General features: G+C 45.4%; 2 protein-coding genes and 1 long non-coding RNA gene across 7 annotated transcripts in view; 1 reads left to right on the top strand and 2 right to left on the bottom strand.

The window, feature by feature from the left end:
- SHOC2 (SHOC2 leucine rich repeat scaffold protein) overlaps positions 1–17,646 on the bottom strand; it is a 56,415-nt gene extending 38,769 nt beyond the window's left edge. Inside the window, exon 1 of one of the 3 annotated variants that reach the window (XM_015867374.3) lies at positions 17,585–17,646. The gene's annotated coding sequence lies outside the window, so the exon portion shown is untranslated. Of the gene's footprint in view, positions 1–17,193; positions 17,344–17,490 lie in introns of those variants that run through there. The other 2 variants (XM_015867372.3, XM_015867373.3) reach the window with 2 other exon arrangements.
- LOC146759994 (uncharacterized) lies at positions 16,356–24,109 on the top strand. The gene is made up of 2 exons (XM_085554712.1): positions 16,356–17,207; positions 23,919–24,109. Exons 1-2 carry the CDS (start codon positions 16,725–16,727, stop codon positions 23,967–23,969), a joined length of 534 nt encoding a protein of 177 aa, XP_085410838.1. The 5' UTR covers positions 16,356–16,724; the 3' UTR covers positions 23,970–24,109.
- LOC116653636 (uncharacterized) lies at positions 20,124–27,218 on the bottom strand. Of its 3 annotated transcripts, XR_014948747.1 has the most exons (4): positions 27,102–27,218; positions 24,810–24,882; positions 22,631–22,888; positions 20,124–20,296 (listed from the first exon to the last, which is right to left on the bottom strand). It is a non-coding gene; the product is annotated as an uncharacterized LOC116653636 (long non-coding RNA). The 3 variants fall into 3 exon arrangements; XR_004307838.2 differs by lacking the exons at positions 20,124–20,296; positions 27,102–27,218 and adding an exon at positions 26,071–26,204 and having other exon boundaries at positions 22,717–22,888; XR_014948748.1 differs by lacking the exons at positions 24,810–24,882; positions 27,102–27,218 and having other exon boundaries at positions 22,627–22,756.
- Between the last annotated feature and the right edge of the window lie 24 nt (positions 27,219–27,242).

The raw sequence follows: 27,242 nt of genomic DNA, 5'->3' as shown, positions 1-27,242 counted from the left end.
AGCCTGAACTGTCTCACCCTCCTCAGCTGCATGAAACAGTAACACACCCACCCTGTATGTACTGAAATATACAAGTAACTGAAAACAGGTTTCTGTATCTCTGAAAAACACAACCTGAAACATTCAAGCAGTAATTGCTTTATAAGAAGCACACTAAAGTAGGAACAGTAACATAAGGAATCATAGGAGAAGGACTAAACCAGCAAACACCTGCAACCTAGTAAATAAATACTGTTTCCTGAACCTTATCTCATTCAACATGCCTGAGCAAAAGGATCTCACCCAGTTGCTATTCAAGCCATATATACATACTGCTAATATATATACACATACTGCTAATATCACCTCCCAGGTCAGCAAAGATTTCCCTCCCTCTTTTAAATCTGTGTTTATGTGAATAACAAAAAGCAATTTCTAGTTTTAACAAGGTATTTAAAGGCAAAGCTCCGGTCCTAACAGCTAACGACAGACCCCTCAACAATTCCTTAGGTTTCGCAGATCTCCAGGAAGCTTCATTCATACATTATAAAAGCCAAGACCTCAAGAGGAAGAAATAGAAATGAGAAATACATATATAAAATGAGGAATTATTCATGTAATATTGAATTTATCTCAGAGAACAGGAATGATTTTTCTCTTTGTTCCAGTTGTACTCAACCAGTCCCAAGGAGGCACATGCCACAGCTTTGGCTTCTCAACTCAAAGATCTCTGAATATTGAACATGCCAAAGAAATAAGGAAACAGCAAAAACAGAGCTGGCAAACACCGACTGCATTACACAGCAATTAAAAAAAGAAATAAAAAGTAAATTTGAGGTGGCAACTCTGCTCTAGGATATTCTGATCAGCCGGAATGAGTGGCTTCTACCAACAAGACAGAGCTCCCAATGCTATCGAGTAATTGGAGCCATACCTGTTCACATACAGTCAGTGCACTGAAGAAAATCTCTTCCTTCAGATACAGATTCAGATCCTTTCACTTCAAAAGCGTATTGGAAGCATTGCATCGCGTGCTACACCACAAGCACAAATAAGCCCTGGATGAAACTTTACACTTAGCCAAAGTGGCTACAAAGACTTTCCATTCCCCATACCGCATACGCAAAAGAAATGATGGCCACTACTTTCACTTCTAAACCCCAAAAGCCAAAGCCAACTGGCCCCTTGCAAACAAAGCAAATTCCCCTCCTACGATTTATGAGCTTCAAAGATCTGACCTACAGAGTTTTCATCTGTGTCAGTGCATTTGAGCTCTGCTGCTGCAGCCGCACAGACCAGCCAGGAGCAAAGTGCTGACTCAGTGAGCAAGCGGTTGCACTGCTCCTTGCACACAAAACCTCATTTCAAGGTACACAGACAGCAGAACAAGTCAGCATGCAGCCACAGATCAGAAAGCAGCCCAATCAGTATCAACAAAAGGAGAGTTCCTGAGAGATGCTGGCCAGACACTGCTTTGTTTTTCTTCTTTGGATAGAAATCTCTTTTATGTCAGAGCACGGGACTGACAACAGCAGCAGCACAACACTGCAGCAGTTACCTTATCCTACAGAGAAAGGAAACTATTAAACTCACGTCCATCTCCCAGGACATCCTGCCCCAGAGTCCTACCCAGCCCAGCCTTGCAGCAAGCACCCAGGCACACGGATGGTGGTGTCGCTTACAAAGCTTCTGAGCTCACCTGTTCACTCACTGTGTGCTCGCACTCAGTGCCATGTCACATACCAAAGTCCAGATCTATCACGACAAAAAAAGGATCGAAAACCATCCACACCTTATGTTCCTAGGGATAATCTTTTGTGCGCTGCCTTTGGATACATCTAGCTAGTACAAAAATATACATACCGTGATTCATGCTGAATGCTCCAACACTACTTTTAATGAAGCATTTGCTCTTTTTCTCCTTTACAGGAAAAAAAAAAAACACTAGTTGTTAGCCAAGTTATAAAACGCCATTTCATGTTTGCAGAAATAGATTCCAAGAGCAAGTACAAAGCATTCTGCTAATGCCATGAGGCAGCTTATTTTAAAAAGCAAAGAGGTGCCAGTCCCCCCGCATAGACCTTTGGGGCCACATGTCCTATTTCCAGGGGAACTCGTGGTGCCAGCAGGCAGTGCAACCCTGCAGAGGATGAGGAACGTGAACATCAGAACTTGTTCAATAAAGCACCCTTTCTGGTCTTAGCACATGTCCTGAAAACTAGACATGCCTAAAAAGTTATCCAAAATGGTCATCAGACCAGGAAAATCCAAGAGCAAAACAGGAATGACTTCAGTTAACATAAATCAAGACTGAGATACATCTAAGGATAAGCAATAACCAGCATCTCCTTTACCTGTAGGTTATTTCATTTCTGCAACCATACAAATTCTGCACCTGCAGTCGTACACTACCTTCCATAAAAGCGAATGGTAGAATGTACACACTACTCTTGTTTGATCAAAGGTTACTTTGTTGTGGCAGAAGCTGACATCTCCCCACAGAAAGCTCTGTTGTTACCATCCTGCAGCTCACAGACACAGTCATTTCTCAGTGGCAACTGGTGGTACTTAAAAGGCAGAGTGGTCCGTCACAACCCCTCATCAAATCCTACGAACAGGACCAAGTCTGTCACTCGCTGCTTTCTTACAAACAGCACAGAAAATGCCATTGGTGTCTCCAGAGGGGATGGTGCAAGCTTTAAGCCAGCATTGAAGATCTTTTCTTCTATTCATCATCTCCTCTTTGCAATCAAGATGACACATCAAAATAAAACCAAACAGGAGACAAAACAAGAATGATGGGCAGGAGAGAAAGTAAACACACGATGCAACAAAGGGGTAATGTATTCTGTATGAACTTACATTACGTTATCTTGCAGAAATAGGAACAAACCACAAATCTCAGCTCAGCTAAATCAGCACTTCTCTATTACTACCTAGGGTAGCATCCTACCCAAGTTTCTACCAGCAACACAATTACCTTACAAAAAAGCTAAATTATTGGTTTTGTTACCATTTCTCCTCATTTCTTTGTCTCTGAATTTGATCCAGTAAGTTTGCTCATCTTTTTCAACATGCTTTTATGTAATAATTATGACCATTTTGCAAAGTTCAGTGCTGGATGACTCTCAGTTTTCTGACCATAATTAGTGACTGTGTAAGTCACAAGATCCCTTTGCAGAGGGTTACCAAGCTAGGAAAAGAGCCTATCTGAAAATCTACTTAAAAGGCACTTTTAACGTAATTCTGAAGATGAAAAGGAATGAAATCTGCAAGAATACAGAACATGAAAAGCCAAAGCCACAATAAGTACATATGGCAGTTCGTTACTGCACGCTGTCTGGCCCTCGTTAAATTTTTTTCTGGCTAAGATAATTTGCAGTTCTTGATGTTCAACTAAGCGAAAAGCCTGGATCTGTTTGAACACCTTGTATACATATAACTCGTGTAGAGAAAAGGACACACACAGTACGATTCACTTTCCAACCAACATACATGAGTTAGGAAGACAAGCAAGTGTCTGGTAGAGCCCAAGAAGTACATATTTACCTACAAGATTCCAATTATAAATCTCCTCGCTTTTAGAAGTCATTAGCACATTTTGCAGCTAACTTGCTCTCAGAAAATAGAACTCTCTGAAAAAATCTGCATTCTTCCCATAGAGAAGGGAACAACCATTACTGGAAACAAATCGACTCCCATTTAAATGTACATTTCCACTTCATTTACAACGAAATGAAATAAAAATTACTTGAAAACTGCTTAATAATGAGCTGGAGCTGTTTCCTTCAGAATGACATTTCTCAAAAGTTCACATTACTTAAAATTACAGGGAAAAAAAACAGTCCAAAATTCAGAAGTTTAAACAAAAAAGATCTTCCCCCGCTCCTGTTCAATCAATGTCTTCGCAGTGAGATTTTTCTGTTTGCTTTTGTTATCTGACCATGTCAGACAAATGTACTGGTCAAAGCAGAGCGATTCAGGCTAACTTTTGTACTCTCCTTCTATCTACATTCTAAGAGAATGTTGTGCCTCAAATGTCATTTGTAATACTCTCCTCTCTTTTTCCAGCAAACACTTGCCCTGTCATGATGCGATGGACCACTTCTACTTTCCAAGTATTCATACTAGGCTGTAAGAACCACTGATTGCCAAAGACAATGACATTTTTCCCCTGTTGTACGTGTGCCTGCTCCAGCTAAGTTCTCACTTGCAGCCGCTCCCTGTATTTCCACCATGTGTATTCTGCTCACCCAGATGCCCCACAACCTCTGCTGGATGCTGCACTATACCCCTCCTGTCCCTACCCCATGTTGCACAGCTCCAAGACTAAACCACTTCCACATTCCAAGGGACAGACCGGCATCCTGTGACACTGCTGGGAATGGAACTCAGCCACAGCTGCAGAAACACAGCAACTCCAAGATACCCTGGGGAACCCGGTGAATTAGCAGCACCACACAAACGTAGGCTCATTACACATCACGATAAGGTGATGCAGAATAAAATTGCTCCCAAGGCTTTTCCAAAGCTTTCAAACGTTTACCCCCCCCATGAGCAAAGCAAAATTAAATATAATGGCATAAAGCAGCAAAAGACTATTTAAGCAAATAGATGTATATTATGGGTGGTTCAGGTAGTACCATGTGGAGCTACACATAGCCAGTGCTCTCTGTGGTGAAAACTCTTGTAAGTGCATTGACTTAGACTTGATTTAGACTTCACTCCTCAAAGCAGATGCTCACCAGTAGCTGTCTGCCACCCCTTGGGGCTTTGGACTGATTGTTTTACAGTTCTGGCTTTTTCACTGTTTGGGGGAAAAGATGACAGAGGGACATTACTTGGGTCAGGGGGTTATAAGACCAAGGGCTGCTAAAAGCACGGTGTTCCTACTGAACATAATGTTAAAATGATTTCACAAAACCCTACAGTTGTTTTACATCAGGGACTTGCAATCTGCTAAGAAGTCACCTTGTGCCATGCTGAATTTCACCACGTTCACTTCTGGCCACTTCAAAACCTGTAATAAGAAAGCTGCAAGGAATTCCTCTGGCAACAAAGGACTGAATATTTCATAAACCCTGAGCCTGTTTCACCTCCTCAACTCCTACACACCTATTTCTTTTGGTATAGGGCATTCCCACAGAGCAAGTCAAAGGCACAGTGGCTGATCAGGCCCTTCCTATATGGCTGATAAGTGCTCTTCTACAGCCTTCCAGGCTTTTTGTGGGGTCACAGCAGCTGTGTCAAGGAAAAAAAGCACCAACAGCCTTCCTGGAGAGGCAGGATGAAAGGTAACAGCCTCAAGCTGAGATGGGGGAGGTTCAGGTTGGATATTAGGAACAATTTCTTCACAGAAAGAGCAGTGAGGATCTGGCATAGGCTGCTCAGGGAAGGGGGGAGTCACTGTCCCTGGGGGTGTTCAAGAACTGTGGAGATGTGGCACTGAGGGACATGGTCTGTGGGCATGATGGGGGTAGGCTGATGGTTGGACTGGATGATCGTAATGGTCTTTTCCAACCTTAAAGATTCTATGAATGTGGAGCAGGAGCATGCTATAAAACATAGGCCTGGAAGCAGCACACGGGAGCTGGAGCAGGGATAGGGCATGAAAGGGGCCTAAAAGGGTATCACAGATATAAAATTATCGAGACATCAATCATCCCACAAGCGTCATTCCTGCTCCTGCACAACACCTGAAGGAGTCTTACAGAAGGCAGGTGCATGCAGTAACTGCAGAGCATTGAACACACACTCCGACAAGCACAGGCACCTACAGCGCCAGAGGCCATCTTGCTCACACCTGGTTAACTTTAACTAATTCACACTGCCAACCTAATTGTCATAACTTCTTAGAAACAGTAATTTGATTCAGTTTTTACTTAAATAGATAAATAAATAAAATCAACATTAACACTAGCATCATAAAAACAAAGATAACATTTGAATATATATATGTGGGATTTAGGTTTTAGCTGCTATTTTTTGTCTGATGATCAGGACATCTATCAGCTAATGAGCTGAATTCTGTTCTGCTCATAACAAGCAGCCTGGCTAAAAGATTATTTCACACACTATCAATTCTGGAAAACACGATAAATTGGGTATCTTCACAGGAACAAGATGTTTTCCTTCAAAAGGAAACAAAAAAAGAGAGAGAGAGAGAGAGAGAAGTAAACCACTGCGATCCCTTCCAAACAGATTCTTCAAAATCTGTTCAGATGAGGCATGTCTTCAGTGACATTTTTATTAGAAATAGTGAAAAACAGGATTTCTGCTTGCCAAAAATCAACTGCATGACACTGTCTTTAGCATGCTTGAAAGCTCTGTCTATTGCAAAAGCAGAAAGTAGCAGCAACGTTCATCTAAAAAAAGTCAAGGGAAAAAAGTCAGACAAACTGAATTAATACTACAGATATTATGCAATAATAAGCTTCATCACTTTCTAATGAATTAAATAAGATAATGGAAATTAGAAAAAATTGATGAAAAGGCAGCCAGACTGAGAGCTGCTACAGCAGAATGGAAAGCACAAACCTTGTTCTGCAAGCCTATTTATACCAGATGACATCCTTGCACCTTATTGCCCTTCATAATAGCAAACAGATGTCATTGACAGAGGTCTAAATAACTCACCGAGAAATCAGCTGATCTGTTTGTGAGCATTTTAAAGTTGCAAAGCAAAGGAGTGAGGCAAACGCAACCCTCACAGCTCCTCAGGCACAATGCAACATCACCAGACATGCTTGTCTCTGCTATCCACATCCCGTGATCACTATGAGAACGCAAAGAGAACACCTGGAGATGCAAAAAAGAGCTCCCCGACAGAACGACAAGGAACCTGAACCTCAAAAAATATGAATACATTAATATACTGATTGATTTTAATAAATACTTGATACCTGCGTGTTCCCTTTTTACTTATCCATTCCCCAAATAGTTGGAACAGAAGAGAAAAAGACACAGAGCGCCACTTCCAAGGAAGATGGAGAGGGCAGTTCCCTACAGCAAGAAATAAACTTATCTGGGTTTCCCTTCTGGAAACAGAAGTAATTGCAAGTAGTAATTGTGTTTGACTACCATTGCAGGGACCCTAGTTTCAGGTGCTGAACGAAAAGGCAGAGAGAAAGAGCAACTTAACCAGCAGTGATTATTTGAGTGATTTAACTGACATTTAACTATTAATAATCTCATAGCTACGATGTTTTCATAGGAAAACTAAAGCAAGTAGAAGCTGCGGCCATAACCCAACACCTACCCAACATCTCCTGGAGCTTCCTTTTTGCTTTGTTTAAGTACCAGGTCAACAGCATCAGGCCAAGCGAGCGCTGCTTAGCTGCTTAGCTTAGGGGATGGATCAGGCACAGAGAAAAAAGAAAAGTGAGAGGGAAAAAAAAGAAAAACAAACCAGTCCCAACCACAGGGAAAGTTTCAGATGGTTCCAGAGAGCAAGTTACAGTGAACGTGCTTAAGTCTTCAAGTTCTTATTTCTAATAAATAGAGATAAAGGAGCAAATCTCAGCGGTGCTAAAAAATGCCATTTGTTTCAACTATAATTTCCTTCCTTGGATGCTTTCATTTCATTAGTCAACATTTCTAGATATTCCTTCAAATACTAAAAGACCTTCACAAAAGGCACCTTAATTCTTCAGAAATCACTAAGTTCCATCATTAAAATAAGAAAGTAAACTCAAGGAACAACCCACAAGTGAATCTGGCAAGCGGCACAGCCCAGTACGTTGCAAAATCACCTTCTTTTCTCCCCTCCTCCTTTTCCTTTTTTAATTACAACAGTGTCAGCATATGAGAACACCTCACACTAAAGAACAAACTGACAAACAAAAAGCTTGATTTAAAAGAATCAAATGAGATTCCCAATGACTGTGCCCTGTGATCACGTGGTTAAACTTTCATAGAAAGAAAAAAGATTCCACTACTTTTCAAGGTTAGGCACCTTATTTACACCAGGCTCGAGCACTACACAGCACTTCAAACTGTGTACTGCCAACACCCAAAGCCAGACAGTACTCTCAGATATACAGTGCCCCAATCAGTTTAGACGAAGGATGGTACAGCTGTCCCTTTAATCTGACTGATGACAGAACACGGTGCTCAGGAGAAGGTAGTTAGAGTTTGACAGCAAGAAAAATCAGAGTTTGAATGAATATGACAAATTGGAGCGGTTGAATTACCATCTCTATTATGGTAAATCTTTTATGAGAGCAGCCACCTTAAAAGCAGTCAAAATCTGAGCAAAAAGGAACGTTTCCAGTGTTAAACTCTGGCCATTTGCTTCTGGGAAGTGAAAAGCAGCACATGTTTGTAGTGAATGAACACATGCACACACCTGCAGCACACATGGAACAGCCAACAATGTGCAACTGTAAAAATATAAACTTGTTAACAAGTTCCATAGTCTCTCATCTAGTCCATAAAACAGTTTATACAACAGTAAGTTTAAATTAAAATAACAAAAATAGATAGGCAAGGCTGTCGCCCTCCTCATCCCGCACTGCTAGAACTATGTGATCAGATGGTAAACCTGCTGCTGACAGGGAGACAAAGGTCTGAACGCTCACTTCACACTCTGCACTGAAATAGGCAGCAACCTGAAAGTCAGCCCTCAAACTCCTACAGCCACGCACAGCCTGTGCACATCCCTGCAGCATCCCTGCTTGCCAACTGTGACAAAGCCACAGCTTTGCCAGTGAAAAAATCACAAAAGAGAAGTTCACATCATTATTTAATGCCTTCTCTAAACAGCGGGTTAATAATCAGCAGGATTTTGAAGCCAGCACTCACATACAACCCTCTCCTTACTTCTGTTTGAAAACTACCAGCCCGACAGGCTCGCAGACAATAACTTCATGGCTGAGGGCTCCAGCTGCCCAGTTACCTGCAGAAAGTTGGGTCATGCATCCACTCATTTACTTCCGAAGAAAATGAGGTGGGTTGTATTTGAGGGCAATCTTGGCAGGAAACATTCTGGGCTACAACGAGAGTGAAGTACAAGAAACAGAAAGAGCTCAAGAAACAAGAGGTCACTTACACATGCACTACAACCACTTCAGGATCCTTGCAGCCAACACGACCACTTGTTATCCACACCACGCGCTGGGAGAGGCTTTAATTGCTGATAAGATCTGGCAGCAGTAACCGCTGTGCACCCACCAGCTTTGCTCTGAGGCCGCAGCAGGAGCTCCCTGCTCACCAGGACACAGCTGCACTCCGGCACTCAGCTCCACCAGCTCCCAGCAGGAAAACCACAGTATCCCATCTCCATTTCTGCCTGGCAGAATCTTCCCTCTAATTGCTGTGTCTTCTCAGTGCCAGAGGGACAGTGAGCATCGCCAAATGGCCAGAAGGTGAATTCAAAGCTCTGAAAGTCTACAAGATGTCTTTGAAACTGTAACAGCAAGTTTAGAAAGTATTCTGATATTTTTAGTGCTTTTGACACAGAAGGCTTCAAAAAAAACAAACGTGTATCTTCAGAGAGAAGCTGCTATAGAAGAAACAAACCAGTTCCTTATTCTCAGGTTTTTTTTTTGTTGCTGTTTATTTTTATTTTTACACAACGTGATTTTGAGCAAAATCTTCACATTTTCATCGCCACAGGAGGGCAGGAGCATGGAATGCAGCTCCTGATTTCTCTGAGCAGAGCAAGCAGCAGCAGCAGGAGTAAAGGAAGAGCCAAGGCAGAGAGCGGAGCAAAGGGAGCTGCAGCCCCAGCAGTAGGGCAAACTGCTCACTAACAACGGTGTGCGCCCCATCTGCTTGCTGCAGAGGAGCTGAAGTCGATTAAGAAACATTCCAACAGAGGTATGACTTCAGATGGGTGATGCAAACGTGTGATCTACGCTCAGAAGCGAACCCCGATGGCTTCAAGAGAACCAAGCACACATACACCACGGCTGTGGGATGCAAACCCTATCACTGTCACTGCCTGTTAAGAAGGGAAATCTCCCCAGTCTGATTTGTTTATTCATTAATTCTGATTTCAGGAGAAAGTTCTGGCCTGCACCCAGCAGCTAATTGGTTCAATAAAGAGAATCTTGGTTTAGAAGAAGAAAACCTAACGCTGAAACCTCTCTGCCTGCTGGGATGGGAGCAGGGCTGCTCCCAAGAGCCGGACACAGAACAGCACTTCTGGGAGGGAAGGCTGCAGACAGCCTGAGTGCAGGGAACGGCTCTGATACTTCTGTGAAGACTCCTTTCAGAGATGGGCTGAGAAATTACTGTTGTAAAGATGTACTTAATAACAGCCTAAAGCAGAGAAAATAAATCCATGGATGAAGTCATGACAAAAGAAAAAAAAAATAGGTTGTTGTATCTATTATGTGAATTTCAGCTCATGGTTCTAATATTTAAACTGCTGTTTCCTTCCTAACAAGGCTCTGCCACACACAATATGCTGTCAAGAAAGCTGCCAAACAATTGTTTGAATATTCCAAAAAGCAAACACGGAGCTCACCACAGAAAAACAAATCCGATAGCCTGAGATCTGCCCCAAACTGCACTGCACAGGAGTTCAAAGGGACGGGGGGGACTTACCAGAACAAAACTCTGCTGCGCAACCACAAGTTCCCATGCATTGTCATTAGTTTTGTGGGCTTTTTTTTTACCAACAGATTTCCCTTTAGGAAAACCGACCCCCAAACTTCTTAAATTCACTGTGATCCATGGGGCTGCCTGCGTTACACAAGTATCTTTAATAGAATTATTTAAGTTTTGCTAACACCATACAATACGCACAGCCACCAGAATCTTTATTGTATTAGAATGTATTAAAAATTTAATGTATTAGAAAGGTAACTGCCACAGATGAAGTCTGTTCACGTATGAGCTAAGGCTTCCTTTAACCCATTCATCCCTTCAACAAGACAACCATGCAAATTACTCCAAGCTATGCATACTTCATAGGATTTTATCTTGGCTTTAAAGCCTCTGATAGTACCATCACTGGTACAAGGAAACATAAAGACAGAAACTGAGATGTCAAGCAACCAACAGCAGGATGGGTTTCCATTACAAGTCCTTTGTATTTTGCCACTATCAGCACTTTGCAGGACTACACAGATGGATTCTCCAGTTGACTTCCTCGATTAAGAGATCACTTCTTTGCACTGTTTCTTTTTATGAGGACCCATTTCAGACCATTGTGTAATCGTGCTTACACACTTAGCCACCTGATGCCTCCAGGAGCCATAGAGTGCTTGCAAAGTCATTTTCTCTCAGCTACACTCAGTGACTCCATGCAACTCAACACTTCTGAACAGAAGTCAGCATTACGGAAATCTGAAGACGAATCCTCTCTGCGTGGTTATCCCTTAGAATTAAATGAAAGGCGCAGTTCTGCTTTTCTGCAGCAGCTGACTCAAGGCAGGGGGAAGGGAATAAAGAGCACCATCCAGAAAGCACACAACTACCATCGCAAGTTCAGAAACACAACTGCTCATCAACGGAGGAGCAAGAATTACTCATTGATTGGGGTTGTTCACTGCTGAGTTGGGGAGGAGGAAGAGAGAGTTTATAGGCTATAGAGTTTTTATTATTGCTTTCTTTTAAATGAGGATGGAATGAACTCCAGTAATTCAGGCTGGACCAGGCTCTGAGCTGGGGCTGTAGCTGATCCTGCTCCTTGCAGGCGAGCTGGATCAGATGACATTTAGATGTCCCTACCAACTCTAATGGTTCTATGATAGTCATGCATTAGATACAACATGAACATAAAGCAAGATGGAAGCTCAGTTAAGAATCTGAACATTCCCACAGCACTGCACGCTGCTTGGTACCTCCATTTGCACTGTATGGCAATTAGTACAACTTTACTAAGACTTCCAGTGCAGTGCTATACAAACTTTAAACCATAGCAACATATTGAATCTTCCTCTCTTGTTCAACTATAAAGATATATATATATATATATATATATATATATATATATATATATGCATACACACACATGCAAAGTTAAAGCAGTAATATTTTTTTAACTGTTTTTTTCCTTTGCATGTTTTGCTGCAATATGAATATTTGCAGTCAGGACAACGATCAATAAACATGATTAATGCTGCACGTTACAAAATAGATCATAACCAAACTTCCAACAACAACAAAAAAAACCACAACAGTGACCGTCTCATTCCCCAGCAGAGCAGACAGCTCACGTGCTGTGGCACACAGGCTGCCATCAGTGCCAGGCACTGCAGGGAAGCCTTGCAGAGAGCCAAACCCTGCCTGCCAACACTGAGACGACAGGACACAGATGAGAGGAAGGAAAAGGAAAAAGTCGGAGTCTCCATGAGCACTGCTACACCTTCCCTACGAATAAATATCAGGCCTTAGTCTTCTTGGCTGCCAGTCAAGTAATTCTTTGTAAAAGTAATAAATACGCTTATTTTTTCTTCCTCGTCAACACGCAACATCCCGATGGCTTCTTCTGGCCATTTAAACTGTCACGAACCACCCCTTCAATTTCTTGGTTTAATGCTAGTTCCTATTAAAACGGAGACAATGAAAGCGTAGATCTGAACTCACATCTGCATAATGCTCCTGAACTTGAAGCAGACAAAGCTCTTGGCAGCGTGTGAAAACTGCTGTGTTGCAGTAATATTGTTTGCAGCACCACGCAGTGACACCTGAGAAGTCGAGCAGATCTGTGGTTTCTTGCAATAGTATCAGTGTTTCAGGAAACTGCATTTTCTTAACTATAGTTCCAACAAGGTCACTCATCATATCATTACCTCTGCTTCAATACTTGCTAACGAGAGACAGACTAAGATCAGAGCCACGCACGCACAAGACACAACCACGTCTGATTTAAACACATCTTGCTGCAGCTTTCACCAACTGCACCACATCAGACAGCTGTGATTGGCTCACTTTCACTAGTCAAAAATACAAACAGTAGCAGAAAACACTGCCCTTCCCTCCGTTTGACACCTAATACATTAACAACCAGGTGGCAGAGACATGAAGTGAATCCAAACCTTTAAAAGATGCTATTGTACAATGATAATATGGTCTCTAGGCACCTAGTGATCAGTAAGAGTTGGGTGTCACTAATCACTGCCTGCTTAACAACTCCAAGGCAAACTCATGACGGAGAGGTGGTGGCAATTTGCCACCAGTTCCCAAAACCAGACTCTGGTTTCAGTCACATCACTGTGTCGACACTTTCCAAGGAAATTCAGGCTGCTTTTGGTGACGTTACTCATAAGCCACTGAGCGTTTCAGCACCAAAACAACGATGGCACAATATTCTGTATTCCTTACACATCAAATATTCCCACAGACATCCAGAGGAGTTCAGCAGATAGAACACGTGCAAACCAAGTCTCAAGCAAGCATGCTCTGTGACCCCAAATACAGCCCGTTTAGCAATAGCTGGTGAGAAGTGGCCCAACTGCTTGGGGTTACACTTTGTTGGCGGTGGGTTTTTGCCTCCCAGTGCCTGTCCCAGCCATTGGGCTGCAGGAGTGGGAGACCAGAACACGGGCAAGTGAAAACCACATCTCACTGCAAACGCATTTCAGCGTTTAATAAAGATGCGCTTTAGAACCTCTCTGCAAAGCAATCCCAGCCACGAACAGGATCCAGAGCTCCAGAAAGAGCCTATTTTAAAGCCCAGCAGTCAAAGCTGAGAGCGAACCGAGACGTGCTGCAGTATTTACGCAGCAATTATAATGCAAATACGGAAGGTATTAGAAAGGCCATTTGCATTGGTGCCCAGCCCTTCAGCGCAGCACAATGCCAACAGAAGAACAATTAGGATGCATGCCTAACACAAAGCCTCCGACCACGGGGGAGGCAGGTCCGGATACAGTATGTACGGCATCGTCGGGCTCCGTGGAAATGGTGCCTTCTGCAGCCATTCAGCGTCTCACTTCTACATGCAAGGTGGGAAGGCAGGAGGGCACGTGGAGGGTGAGCATGGGAAGGTAAGAACGAGCCCAGCTCGCTGCGAGAGCAGCCGGGATGAGCCGGGCCTGCACACACACACACACACAGACACACAGAGACACGCCATAGCTGTGTGCTTTCCCAGCACAATCATTTTTGTAACAATAAGGGAGGCGGGTATGCGAATCAGGCTTAACATCCACGGAGACACAGACATCCTTACAGAGGGGAGCCTAAAAGCAAACCATTATGTTCAAGTCCCTCAGGTCCTGTTGGTTTATTTTACACGTCCAGCTCAACAGCAAAGCAACACTAATGTATATACACGTGCCAGGTTGGTTTAAGAAGTTCTCTGGCCACTCATTGCAGTGGGTGCCTGCACCAACCCACAGCCCCTCACCACTATCAGCCCATCCACCATCAGCTCTGTCACACTCCGTATTTATCCCACACAGCAACACAGTCCAAGGGCTTCACACAGCTTCAAACAGGCCAACATTAACCACGTGCTACCCAACTATTTAAAAAGAAATCAACACTGCCCAATTACAAAGCGTATCCATTACCTGGAGGTTAAGGGGGGAAAAATTTGTAGTAATTAAAGTCCCCTTTTTACCGAGGGATCATTGTTTCACTGTACCCAAACTGCCTTTACTGAACAAAACTTTGTGTCAGGCAACGCTCAGATTTAATAGCGCATTATTTGCATTTCACAATACAGTCAAGCCCAAGCAATGCAGTAAAAACAAAAGGCAGGCAAATTAAGGTCAATGGCTAATACTGCAAACATTACCTTCTTGCTATACGGTTTATCTGGGTGGGTTTTGTAACATACCAGGACTACTGTATCAAACCAACTACAATATGTCAGCAGTAGGATTTTAGTGTAAACAAGGGCTCTTCTTATCTCCACAATCTAGCTACAACTGGCTGCTTAATCTTCACTGCCGTGTCCTCCCCAGCCCTCTCTCACACAAACAAACCCACCAGGGAAAAAAAAAAAGGCAGAAATATCTCTGCCAATATGCAGAGCTGCATTCAGTGCAAGGAAACACAAGATATTATTACAGCAACAGAGGAAAGCAAGCAGCGCTTCCATTAAAAGAGCATCCAAAAAGCTTTGCTACAAAATATATATGTGTGTATATATTATAATAAAAAGCAAGGAACGAGCTTCGGAGCACTCTGGGTGGAAGGGAAAGCTGAACAGTGGGAATAGCCATGGGCTGGGGGCTGCCTGAGCACCAGTCCTCACCACTCACCCACCCGAAGCCGAATGGGGAGCTCACAGTGATCCCTGAGTGCTGGAGGCAGAGCGTGGGCCCAGGAGCACAGCACAGTCCTGAGCTGAGGGCTAGAAGGGCACAGGGCTGCATGCAGAGCGGGTGAGGCGGCTCCTGTCCTCCACACACACAGCAACATAGGAGTTTTCCTCTTCAGCTACAAAGGGAAGCTGCCAGAAGAGAGAAGCATCTCGTGTTCAGCACCTACCCAAATTCTGTACGGCGATGTGATGGAAACATCTGAAATCTCTTCGTGCAGTCTCATCTCCTTATCGCCCAGCAAAATCCTCCCAAAAGGGAGTGCAGCTATTTGCACAGCTTCCTCAGCCTTGTCAAGCACAGATCACTCACAGCAGAACAAACAGGAGATACTTTGACACAATTAACATGCACAAGCATTATGTATGCATCCAAGCACAGGCATCCACCTATTTCACTGGCATTACACAGCACCGGGAGCAGCTGGCCATGGTGACAAGCAGGGATCACCATACAGAAACACACATTTCTAGAAAGCCACAGCCAAGAAACAATGAATCCAAGGGTTTCCTAAAAGGAACACATACAATAATCTTCAGAGAAATTCATTTCTGTCTGTGAGCTAAGAGCACGTGAAGAAAAAACATCCATAGGCTGAAGGAATCCCCAGTGCTACGCACAATCCCTTGAGCAGAACACGCCGTCAGGGCGATCTCAGTGTCACACAACAAAGAACGTCCCCTCCCGCATCTCCCACCCCAGAGGTGGCAGACAAGGAAGGGAAGGGAAGCTCCCAGCAGACTCTGCCTGCATGGCCCCAGGATCACTCTGTGTTTCCAGAAAGAGCAGAAGAGGGGCATGGCAGAAGGCAGCATCCTCACTGGGAATGTGTTTCTCAACGGCGCCGGGTACAAGGAGAGCTTTGTCTGGAAGCATCGTGCTGTGCTACAAGGTTAGATAACAAATTAGTTCTGCCTGATGTACACGTTTTGCTTCGCCACACGTACACAAGTCCTGATGGCCGGCAAATATTAGCCTAACATTAAAAGGTAGCCAGCCTCATAATATGAAAACAGCCTTCGTTTTCCCTACCCAGAACAAAGAACAACTGCACAGAAAACCAAAACAGCCACGCTCAAATCATTCCAAAGGAACTAAGAGGATAAAAGGTGCTACTAAAATTAAAACGTATGCACAACAGTGTAATAATAAATTCATAGGATACAGCAAATCTGCCCCAAAACCAGCCTAGGATTACATCGAGATCACCATACAACATATGTCTGAGATACAGCTGTAAATAAGCGGGATCTGACCACCACTTACTTTAAGTAAGTCCTCAATTTTATAAATAGAAGCATTCAATAATGCTGGGTGATTAAAAAGAAAAAGCAGTTCAGAAGGCAAAAGGAAAACAACAAGTAGAAAGTCAAACGTGAAAACAAGCAGACGGGAGAAAACCAAGAGCCTGAATCTAATTATTAAAGGCAACAGTCCAAAAATGAAGAGTGAGTGCCGCAGCAATGACACCACACATCATCACAACTCCTTATCACTAATGTTCTGCCTTTGTGTACGTACATGTGCACACAGAGCTCCCACAGCCCCCATCCCATACACATCCATCAGCAATCACTGCTGACGCCGCAGCCCTTCGTGACAGCTTTGTCACACGCCGCGATTTTTGTACCATTTCCCCCCGTCCCGTTCTCTCATCCTGCCCAACAGCAGCACTTCGCGGAACTTCACGTTTCTGCACCGCACCGCTGGGCACCAACGCGGCCCCTTCGCCTTCCCCACGGCTCCCTCCACTCGGCACAAGAACCGCCGGGCAAAAAGCGGCTCGGAACGGCTGGGCAAGCTGTCAGCGAGCCCTCGGTGCCATCCACACGTACTACGCCCGGCCACACGGGAGGGCGAAGACTTGAGAGGGATGCCACCGCCACGAGCGATAGCCAGGAGCGTGAAGCACGACGAGGACCCCGCGGCCGCACCGGAGCGACACCCGGCCCGGAGCCCCGAGCTTCTCCGTCCCCGCAGCCCCCGATACCGGCAGGAGCAGAGGTGAGGCTGTGCCGCTCGGCTTCCTCCTTTCTTCTTCCTACGCCTCCTTCGGGGCGATGCCTCCCCTCGGCGGCACGGCGGAGCGGAGCCCCCCCCCCCTGCCCAACACCCCTCCCGTGCCGGTAACCCTCCGCCCGGGCCCTCCCCGCCTTTGTGCCCGCGGCCTCCCGCCGCCAGGCCCGCCCCGCCCGCTGTCAGCCGCCACCGCCTCGGCGCGGCCCCGAGGCTCAGCGGCGAGATCCCCGGCCCCGCCGCGATAACCCCGGCCCCGCCGCCCTCCTACCGTGCGGCTCCGCCATCGTCCTGCGGCTCGCCCGGCCCGGCCCCCCCCTCCCCGCCCGACCCGGCCGCCCCTGCCGGCCACCGTCTGTGCGCACCGAGCCGTCACGGGACTCCCCGCCCACGGCCCTCCCGCCGCACCGTGGGGGCGGGTCCGCCGAGGCACGGAGCGGCCGACTACTTCCGTGTCGCGGCGCCGCCGCCATCTTGGCCGCGGGCGGATGTGGCCCGGTCGCCCCTGGCGACGCCGAGGCGCTGTCGGGCCGTTCCGGGGCTCGGTACATCACGGGGGGGACCTGGAGGAACCGAGCAACGTTAGTTACGGCTCCATTAGCATCACGTTATACACACTGACCCGTGTTTTGAATCCGGTAGCGCTTATGAGGCTGAGTACCTCCCCTTAAGGCAGACCCACACACAGCAAGGCAAACTCAGCCTCTAGTTCTACAGGGAAACCTACAGGACTGGGAGAGGCTCCTGAATTGCTGCCATTCACTGTGATGAACAGCAGCGCAAATATCATTAACACGCATTTCATAACTGTGTGTGGACACAGCCTGAATTCAGGTTTCAGTGCTGTTTCATTTGTACGTTGCCTCACCTTTAAACGCTTGGCTTTGCAACCATAATAATGTTCTTTTAATGCATGTAGCTTTCACTGTGCTCTAAAAGGAGCTGTGGTGCAGATCACAAGCACTTCACAGAATCACACAATGACCCGGGTTGGAAGGGACCTCAAGGATCATGTAGTTCCAACCCCCTGCCTGGCAGGGCCACCAAACATACACCTTTACTAGATCAGGTTGCCCAGGGCCCCGTCCAACCTGGCCTTGAACACCTCCAAGGACGGGGCATCCACAACCTCACTGGGCAGCCTGTTCCAGGGCCCAACCACTCTCCTAGTGAAGAACTTCCCCCTAACATCCAACCTAAATCTTCCCTCTTTTAACTTAAAACCATTTCCCCATGTCCTGCTATTGTCAGCCCTTTCCAAGAGTTTACTCCTCCTGGGAGTAAGTTCCCTTCAGGTACTGAAAGGCTGCAATGAGGTCACCCCGCAACCTTCTCTTCTCCAGGCTGAACAAACCCAACTCCCTCAGCCTGTCCTCATAGGGGAGGTGCTCCAGCCCCCTGATCATCTTCCTGTCCCTCCTCTGGACCCTTTCCAAAATCTCCATATCTTTTTTGTACTGAGGGCTCCACACCCGGACACAGTACAACAGATGGGGCCTCACAAGAGCAGAGTAGAGAGGGACGATCACCTCCCTATCCCTGCTGACCACCCCTCTCCTGATGGAGCCCAGGATCCCATTTGCTTTCCGGGCTGCCAGAGCGCACTGCTGGCTCATGTTGAGTCTTTACCCCCAGGTCCTTCTCTGCCGAGCTGCTCTCAAGGACCACTCCTCCCAGCCTTCTGGGTTCAGACTTCCCTGAGTCCCCAGCAGTTCTGGTACTTACACGTGTCTGACACAGAGCTCTGCCCCCTGCCAGGAGCAGATAAGAGCAGTGACTGTTATCCTACATCTAGACCAGCAGTGGAGGGGGAGGAGGGCTGGAATTTGGATTATTCCGTGGATTCATAAGACCGTTCCTAAGGCTATTTAGTATTTACACAGTTGTTTCAAGCATGTTCCTACAAAGCACTGTGATTTATTAGCTAGCTCTTACACAACAAACTAAAACACTGTCATTAATTTGTTAAGCTTGCTTAAGCTGACCACAAGATCAATCCAGCGACTTCAGAATCATCTTTGACTGAACTCAGATACCTCTGATATTAGAGCCCCACTTGCCTTTTCTTAATTTAGTGGCTGCTGGACTGATGAATTGACCTTTTCTCTCTTGTTCATGTGGCCTTTTCACTGTCTCCTCCCAACTGTAGTTTTATGTTTTCATCTAACTACAAGCAAGGCCTTTCCTCCCCCAGGCAGGCAGCTGCTGCTGCCTCATCCCAGGGCACTAAATTCTCGCTGTGTCTGGGGCAGACCAACAAGAGGCAAATTCTTTGTCGGCTGAGCCACACTGAAGGCCAGACTCGGGTAAGCCCTGCTTGGCTGCCAGCCTGGAGAGCAGAGATGGCCCAGTCAGCACATCCCCCTCATCCCGCAGCCTTCCCCGCTGCCCAGCCCCAGCTCCCCCCGGTACTGCACTCCCTTCCCCTCTGCCTATGCCCAGCTAATACCTTCAGATATCCACCACCTGCCTCTCCTTTCTTAGCATCCATCGGTGCTTCCAGCTCCAGTTCCCTACGCCAGCTCTTCATCCAGTCTCCTTTGTCCAGTTCTTCTTCTAACTTCCCATGCCCTGTGACTTTCTCTGCACCAAGTTCTGCTGACTTCTGTCCCTCCCCTGCTACTGGTTCCTTGCACAGATGTCTTCAGCATAAAACTCCTCTAATTCCTGATTACACTTTCTTTGTGAATCTCAGCCTCCCTCCATCTCATCTCAAACCTCCAAATTCCCAGTTTAAGGTTTTACCTTCCTCTCATCTCCATCTCACCCTGCCCAGACCTTCCCATCTTATCCTATTCCTTTTCCTGAATTGTCAGTTTATGAGAAAGTTGGCCTCAGTCTCTGAGCCAAGGATTGCAGCATGTTCATTTGTTCCATGGGAAAGAAGAAAGCTTTGAAGGCTGATGGCATGACTAACACCTTTTCATTTTTGTGAGCATCATAAGCATCATATCCATCATGGAAATAGCATAAGCCTTCATCATGGTTTTTCTGTCTTCACTTTAGATGTAATCCTGGCTGTACTGCCATGGTCACAGGTACACGGAAAGTGGGGAGGCTGGAAGAGCTGGTACAACCTAAAAGGGGAGAGAGGCAGAGTATGAGGCACAGAAAATGTACCTGGGGGATGCACATACAAATCCAGAACCACTGACAATGCATAGAAACCAGCACTGGGACAGAGTGGCCAACAACAAGATCCAACACACTGAAGAGAAAGACCGCCCACCCGAGCGAAAGCTTCTGTTGCAATTCAAAGAAGGACACCAAGAAGGGGAACCTCAAAATGTGGTTCTCTGCTGAGGGACTACAGTACAGCAAGACGTTACTATTTTTACTCTGTTCCTTCTCTGTGCTCAGAGTCAGGTCTGCCCAACTGAGTGACATGAAATTCTTCCTACTTCTTCTTGCTGTTGGTTCTACAAACACACATGAAAGAAGGATGGAGTTTGTTTAATAGGCCTGTGTCCTCCAAACCAGGCTTCATGGTTTAGGGTTACAAAACTACCAAGTAAACAAAGGTTCAGGCCTGTCAGCTTCAACTTTAAACTCATTATCACTTATGCACGTGTGTCAGATACGCATTCTAGGTCCTACAGGGGCTCTTCCAAATGGATCAATCCTTAAGCATCCAGGATGTCACGCATGAGATCATTTTCTCCCATTTACTAGTAAAAGTGACAGTCTTTCTTCAAGTATGTGCTGTGTCCTAACTGCCTCAGGACTAGCAGTTCTGCTGCTTACTTGGTGCGAGGAAAAACTGCAGATCCATCAGGCTATCAAGCAAGTTAATCTTCAGGTATACAAATGAAGAGTCAACTAGTTCAAACAATTTATCCTTCACAGTCAACACCACAAATGAGAGAAAACAGCAAGAGCTTTTTCATTCATAATAGACAATAAATTGTACTTTTTTTAGTATAGATATTCTAGGTGGGATGGTATTAGCTGTCAGAAACTTCTACTTTTCTCTACAGTAAAAGACGGGGCAAATTAAAGGCCTCAGTTGTCTGTACTTTGAAAACGCAAAAAAAAGCTGGAATGAAAACTCATTTAAATTGAAACTGATGCTGATGATTCTAGCCCAGTCAGGCTATCCAGAAAGAAACCAACATTTCTTGACTTCATTTGATTTCTCTGGTACCTGCTAACCTAATCCAGGATAAGCCAAAAGGATAAAGCAGGATGCTACAGGACACTCTGTGCGCTGGTGGACAAGCTTCTCTCAGCTTGGGTCTGCAGCACCTGAACCACAGCAGGCAATGTGCCTACCAGGGGCAGCATAACTCTCAAAGCTAAGGAGCAGGAAGGGTTTAGTACTCACAAAAGCAGGTTTAAAACTACAGAGGCTAAGTTTGCTCCGTAGTCGAAATGATAAGAGTTTGTCAAGGCATTCTGGAACTTATGAAATCACTCTTTCCATTGACCTCATAGGGACCCTGGGGATTTGAGCTTTCCAAGGGAAAAGCCACTTCCTCCCAAGGAAAGTGCATTCAAGCCAAACATGGCCGTGGGTTCCCCAGCTTCTTACATGCCACTCATTGCGGTTGGACTTGGATGCTGTAGCAGCACTGCAGATCTACATGCCTGCAGGTGATACATGGCACCTCCTGCCATGGTACCTGCTCCACCTGACTCTCACATCAGACTTCTAAACTTGGCTGGCACCAGTGCTCTTGTGCAGCAAGGCTTACATTTCATTCATACTGCGTGTTGTTTCTTGCCTTCAAAGGTCCAGGAACATTAGTACCAGGCTGACTGGTATGGCACGGTGTGCAGGAAAGCCCAAGTTTTTCTTTGCTGAACTACATAAAAGGCTGTATCCTGCCCCTGCACTGTGTACAAGAGGGAGCAGCCTTCCATTTCCCCCTCGTCCTCTGCAATCTTCCAGTCCTCAATAGGCACAAACATAGCCTGTCCCACAAAAAAGAGAGCCTGAAGCCAACCAGTTCTGTAGTTTATCATTTCTAGCTGATAAAGGTGCAGAGCCAAAGGAAAGTAGTTATTGCAGAAGCCAAAAGGGGGAAAGGTCTCTGGGAGTGGTGGCCCCAGGAAAGCTGAACAGTTTTATTACATGTTTTTCTTAAGATTAATGGGTACAGTAATCTCAAGAAAAACAACTCAACTGTGTCCTAAAAGTGACTGGGAGTGGCAGCACGTCCATGCTGAGCTGTGTGAAAAGCCAGTTGCCCCATGCCCAGGCAAGCACCATTACCAACAGGTTAACCAAGGCCGGGGCAGAAGCAGCTTTCCTTGGGATAACATACTGTCACTGTTGTGAGCTTGCTGCTTGAAATGTGGAAGAAGATGGAGATCAGCAAGAACAGGAGAGTCTCTATGAAACAACGTCAATAACAAACCATCACCACCAAAACATCCCCCACCCCCAAAAAAAGCCCACCAGTACCCACAGCCTTCCTTCATGTTCTCTCCAACAGAAAGATTTTCTTCAAAAGGCATTTGGGAATGGAAAATTGAGTTGGAATAAAGTATGTGCCTGTTGGTCTTAATAGCTGCAGCTCTGCTATCTATTTGCTCTCCCTCTTTCAGACTGTCAGCAGGGACTGAGTGTTCTTCTAGAGCCAGGGATGGATTTCCTGAATGGTGACAAATAGCAGTAAAGCCTGAAGTCAATTCCACATTGAAATCACTGTATAAATTGCTCTTTCCTGCAGAAAAGAGATGGATGAAAAATAAATTAGAAAATAGTATGAAATGAATAATCTCACAGTTACGAGAAGCCAGAAAGTACAACCCCAAAAATGATGCTGGCTCAGTCAGGGAGCTGAGCATTACAAAGAGTACACCTGAAAATGAAAATCTCAGTTGAGGATTTATGAAAAAACCAGAATCCTGAGAGCTAAATCCATTCAGGTGTACAGTGATCTTCCAGGAGGACATTGTGAAACTCCTTCTGTTAGGACAGAGGCAAACTAGGCCAGAGAGAGTGCCAGCAACCCTAACACTTTGTGTTGGTGTAGGAGCACACAGCAGCCTCGATACTGATCTGGTGTGCTGGGTGCTGCACAAAGCATTGTTCTGGCTCGGAGACTGAAAGCTGAACTGAAGACCAGAAAAACAATGTGCATTTGTCACTGACACAGGGAAGGGGAGGAAAGAAAAGCAGCCAACATGCTGCCAAGTCTTTTAGAGGCCATACGGACAAGGGGAATGTTGGAGAGACCTCAGAAAGATTATTTTGTTTCCCAACACATTAATATTTTGTTAATTTTTTGTTAATATTTTGTTAGTTGCAAGCTTGGAACAGAAGCATAGAGGTGTCTGAAACAGTGGTAGAACTGCCAATGGGATGTTGCAGGGTAATCTTGGGACAGAACTGACATTTGATAATGCTCCAACACAGATCCATAGGGATGGGCTGGGGAAAGGAGGCTCCTGGAGCTGAATGCATTCGATGTGGAAGAAAACAAGAGCTGAGAGACAGAAGAGGAAGAAGTGGCACAGACAAAGCAACAGGCTGAGAACAGTCCTGCACTGTGAGGACAAGGGCTTGGTTATTCAAGAGTTTTCTTTCCCTTTCTTGTTTCTCAGAGGCAGAGCCAAGTTTCAAAGGATAATAATACAATCATTTGACTGTGTTAAGAGCTTTCTGGCCAGAGTTTACCATGTGTTACAATATTGATTCTATTTCTAACATACGCTTTTGACATGGGCATTTTTCTGTTTTTTTCTGTATAGAAAACTGACTTCTGCATACAAAAGCTGGGACTTCAAAGCAGGATCCAGTGATGCTGGATAAATACAAAGTGACGTAAGTGAAGCACAAGTCTCAGATTTTTTTCCACTCAATTAAATAAAGATAGCAGGAGAGACACTAAGCAGTGCGTGGCGGTGAGAAGCTGGAATAATTAAACAATGATATGACAGACGGTGCGTTTACGGGCAATTACAGCATGACTCTGCTGGCACTTCAAGGCACAAGGCCAAAGACATCAGCGACTGAAACCACACAAGTGGAACAGTAACCTCCTAGAAATGCCATTCTGGAGCACCTGGCCTAAGAGCCCAGAATGGGACTCTTGCGCAGCCATAAGACAGCAGGTAGCCTCTGCTTTCCCTGGACGTTGATGGCAGAGAGAGAACAGAGAGAGCAGCTGGTCACAAAGCCGTCTGTGCACCCTGGGGAATTATGGCCAGGCACTTGTATCCAAAGCAGGGAGAGACAGAATCTTTGAGCTGAGGAAGGATGTCTCCTCCTTGTCTTGATGTGCACAGCTTGAGAACGGCACCGCAACAAACAGCAACGGATTTAAAATGAGGATATTCAGCAGCCTGAACTAGAAGAAATCACTTATCTGTTAACAGCGTTCCAAAAACAAGGACAGGGTTAAACATCAGACTACCAAGCTTATGGCCTTGAAGGCATCTATGATTTCCTTAGGGAACCACAGAGGTTTTCTGCTCCTCCCAGGATGCCAACCCACCTCCCTCCTCCTGCTGCCCCAAGGACCGGCTCTGCACCCTCCCTCCTGCTCAGCAGCTTAAGGGGACTGCATGAAATCTGTGCGTGCATTTCTGAAAGCATTTGTATGCATAATTCAACATACGTTAGTCATGCTGGTACACTACCTTTCCGACTTCAGCAGCACATGCAGAGGTGAAACAAGCTCTAAATGTTCAGAAAAGCACAAGAGAGACCTCCCTGAAAAGCAAAGGTGTTGTTAAAATAGGTGCTGTTAAAAGCTTCTTAAACTGTCAACGAAGTATTTACTTAAATTACTTAAACTCAGAGCTGAGAACTGCTCTCAAGATGAGCGATTCTCTCCAAAGAGGCTGTATTCTTAAATGCCCTTTGTCTGGGGTTGCTGGTTATATGGGACACTCAACCAGATTTTCCTTTTTAAAGTAAGGACTCATTCCAGACTTTCTTGTTGTATGAACAAAGAAAAATGGAAGACATGAAGTTGAAAGGCTCAAGAAATCAGAATACAAATGAAAAGCATTTAAAATGTATGAAGACAAAACCCAAGACCTGTAAACAAATGGGACTGGCTTCACCTGAACGCTTTTTTCTTCTACTTAGAGAGAATGTTTCTCAATACTTAAAATAAATACTGTTTTATGTATGCAGTGGCATATGCAGCAAGCGGCTGCCACGTTATGAAACTCTGGATTCCAGAGATGTGTATTACATCTCTGCTGTCTGTCACACTCAGAATATCTGGGAAGAGGAGGAGGAAAACAAGCTTATCATTTATCCAATTATTGCTGGTTTTGTGGTCGTGAGGCTTTCTGCAGAGTACAAGAATAACTTGTTTGCAACACCAGTAAAATAAGGATGGAACCTGGAGTGCGTTGTCTCTCTCTCGGAGCCTGCTCACCCATGTCAGACCAAGGGACCATCTGGCTTCACCCCAAGGCTCAGCACACAGTGAGGGCACAGCTTCAGACTTGGGTGCCACAAAAAGCCACACACCTATTGTGCCGTCCCACTGCAAGTGCGTGTCTTGCTACCATAACAAAACGAGCGTGTATTACAGAACAACAACCCCCAGGTGCAGGAAATGGAAAAAAACAAACCCAAACCAATCTAACTATGCTTTTCTTAGCAGAACAAAACTGAGTCCTCCATATATAACTGGAAAACTCACACCTTCTGTTGTTGTTCCTCTGTGCCATGCTTTCCCCTCCTTAACTGCAGCTAATATCACTCCAGTGAACGAACATTAGTCTTACTCAAAGCCAGAACCATCACTGCTTTTCAGGCACCTTGAAAAGTATGACCCTGAGCACCTGGCAATGCCGTGCCTCTCTCATGCAGCCTTTTCAATCCTGTAGATAAGAACCGTGTTTTCCTTGACAGAAAGAAGTTTCTTAAAAGCAGACTTACCAGGGACGGCTGAGAACAGTCATCATAATCACTCTGTCTCGGTGCTACCAGCTTTCCAGATAGGCTGCCAAGCTGGCGTTTGACTAAGAAAACAGGTTTAGCACAAATCTAGATTCCTCTTCTCAAGCACTAAAATGCCTAAGTAGCACATCGAGTTGACCATTGTTTCTTATCACCAAGCAAACAAACCTCGTCGGCAGGAAAACTGCATTAACAAAGCGACTCCCTGCATGGCTGAGATGGGCTCTGGTTGCTACAAATGCCGATCCTCCTGGTCATCCACAAGGTCAAAAAACCTTCCCCATAGTTTGGCTTCCACGTCTTGCTTTCACATCATTTTGTTTCTCCACAGGCCGTATTTGTTACCACAGGAGTAACTGCTGGTTTCACAGCGCACAATATTCGTTCATAACAGGCTGCCATTTCCATTCGCTTTTAGCCAGAGTTAAGATGTAAGATGGGTCATTAAAACAAAATACCAAATCACTGATCTGCTATTTGTATGCAATGGGCCAAACGCCTCCGTTTACAAACATTCAGTCTTCATAAACCAGACCACAGCCCCTTGTCCTTTCCTTTCCAATCAGGAGGAAAAACTAATTGGCACCAAAGGGTCTGCTTTTCCCACTGAAATCAGCGAGAACACTTCTGTGCACTTCAAAGGGTACAGAAGGATGTCCAAAGCAAGCGTGTTCATTTTATAGGCTCACCAATGCCAATCTTTTGACCCGCAAGTGGAACACATGAATCACAGCAGAAACAGCCCCACTCCTGGGCTGTCAGAAACCAAACCCACAGTGTTATCTTTGGCCCACTGCACAAAAGGCAGGAAGTCAGGGACCCATTTTCAGCCTGTGCAGGTTGTTCTGCTGGCCCCCAACGCACCGAGCAGGCAGGACTTCAAGTGAAGTGGAAGCGGGCTACCTGAGGGACCGACAGCTTCCTACTGTAGGTTGCCTCAGAGGAAAAAGGAAATAACTCTGGAACAATGCAGACAGGCTTTAAATAACTGTCAGGGAGATGCTGCTTACTGGAAGGTGAAGGTTTATCCCAGGTCTTAGCATAGAATGCTTTAAGATCCCATAGCAGACAGCAGAGGGAAGCACACGGCCAACACAGGGCGATGATGAGAAGCTGTTAAGAGCTTTATTGCTGTGTATCCGGTTAGACCC

This window comes from Coturnix japonica, chromosome 8, assembly GCF_054131305.1.
Source record: "Coturnix japonica strain WE chromosome 8, WE-NBRP24, whole genome shotgun sequence".
NCBI lineage: Eukaryota > Metazoa > Chordata > Aves > Galliformes > Phasianidae > Coturnix > Coturnix japonica.
Note: the sequence above shows the minus strand (reverse complement) of the source record. Positions and strands in the feature narration are given on the sequence as shown.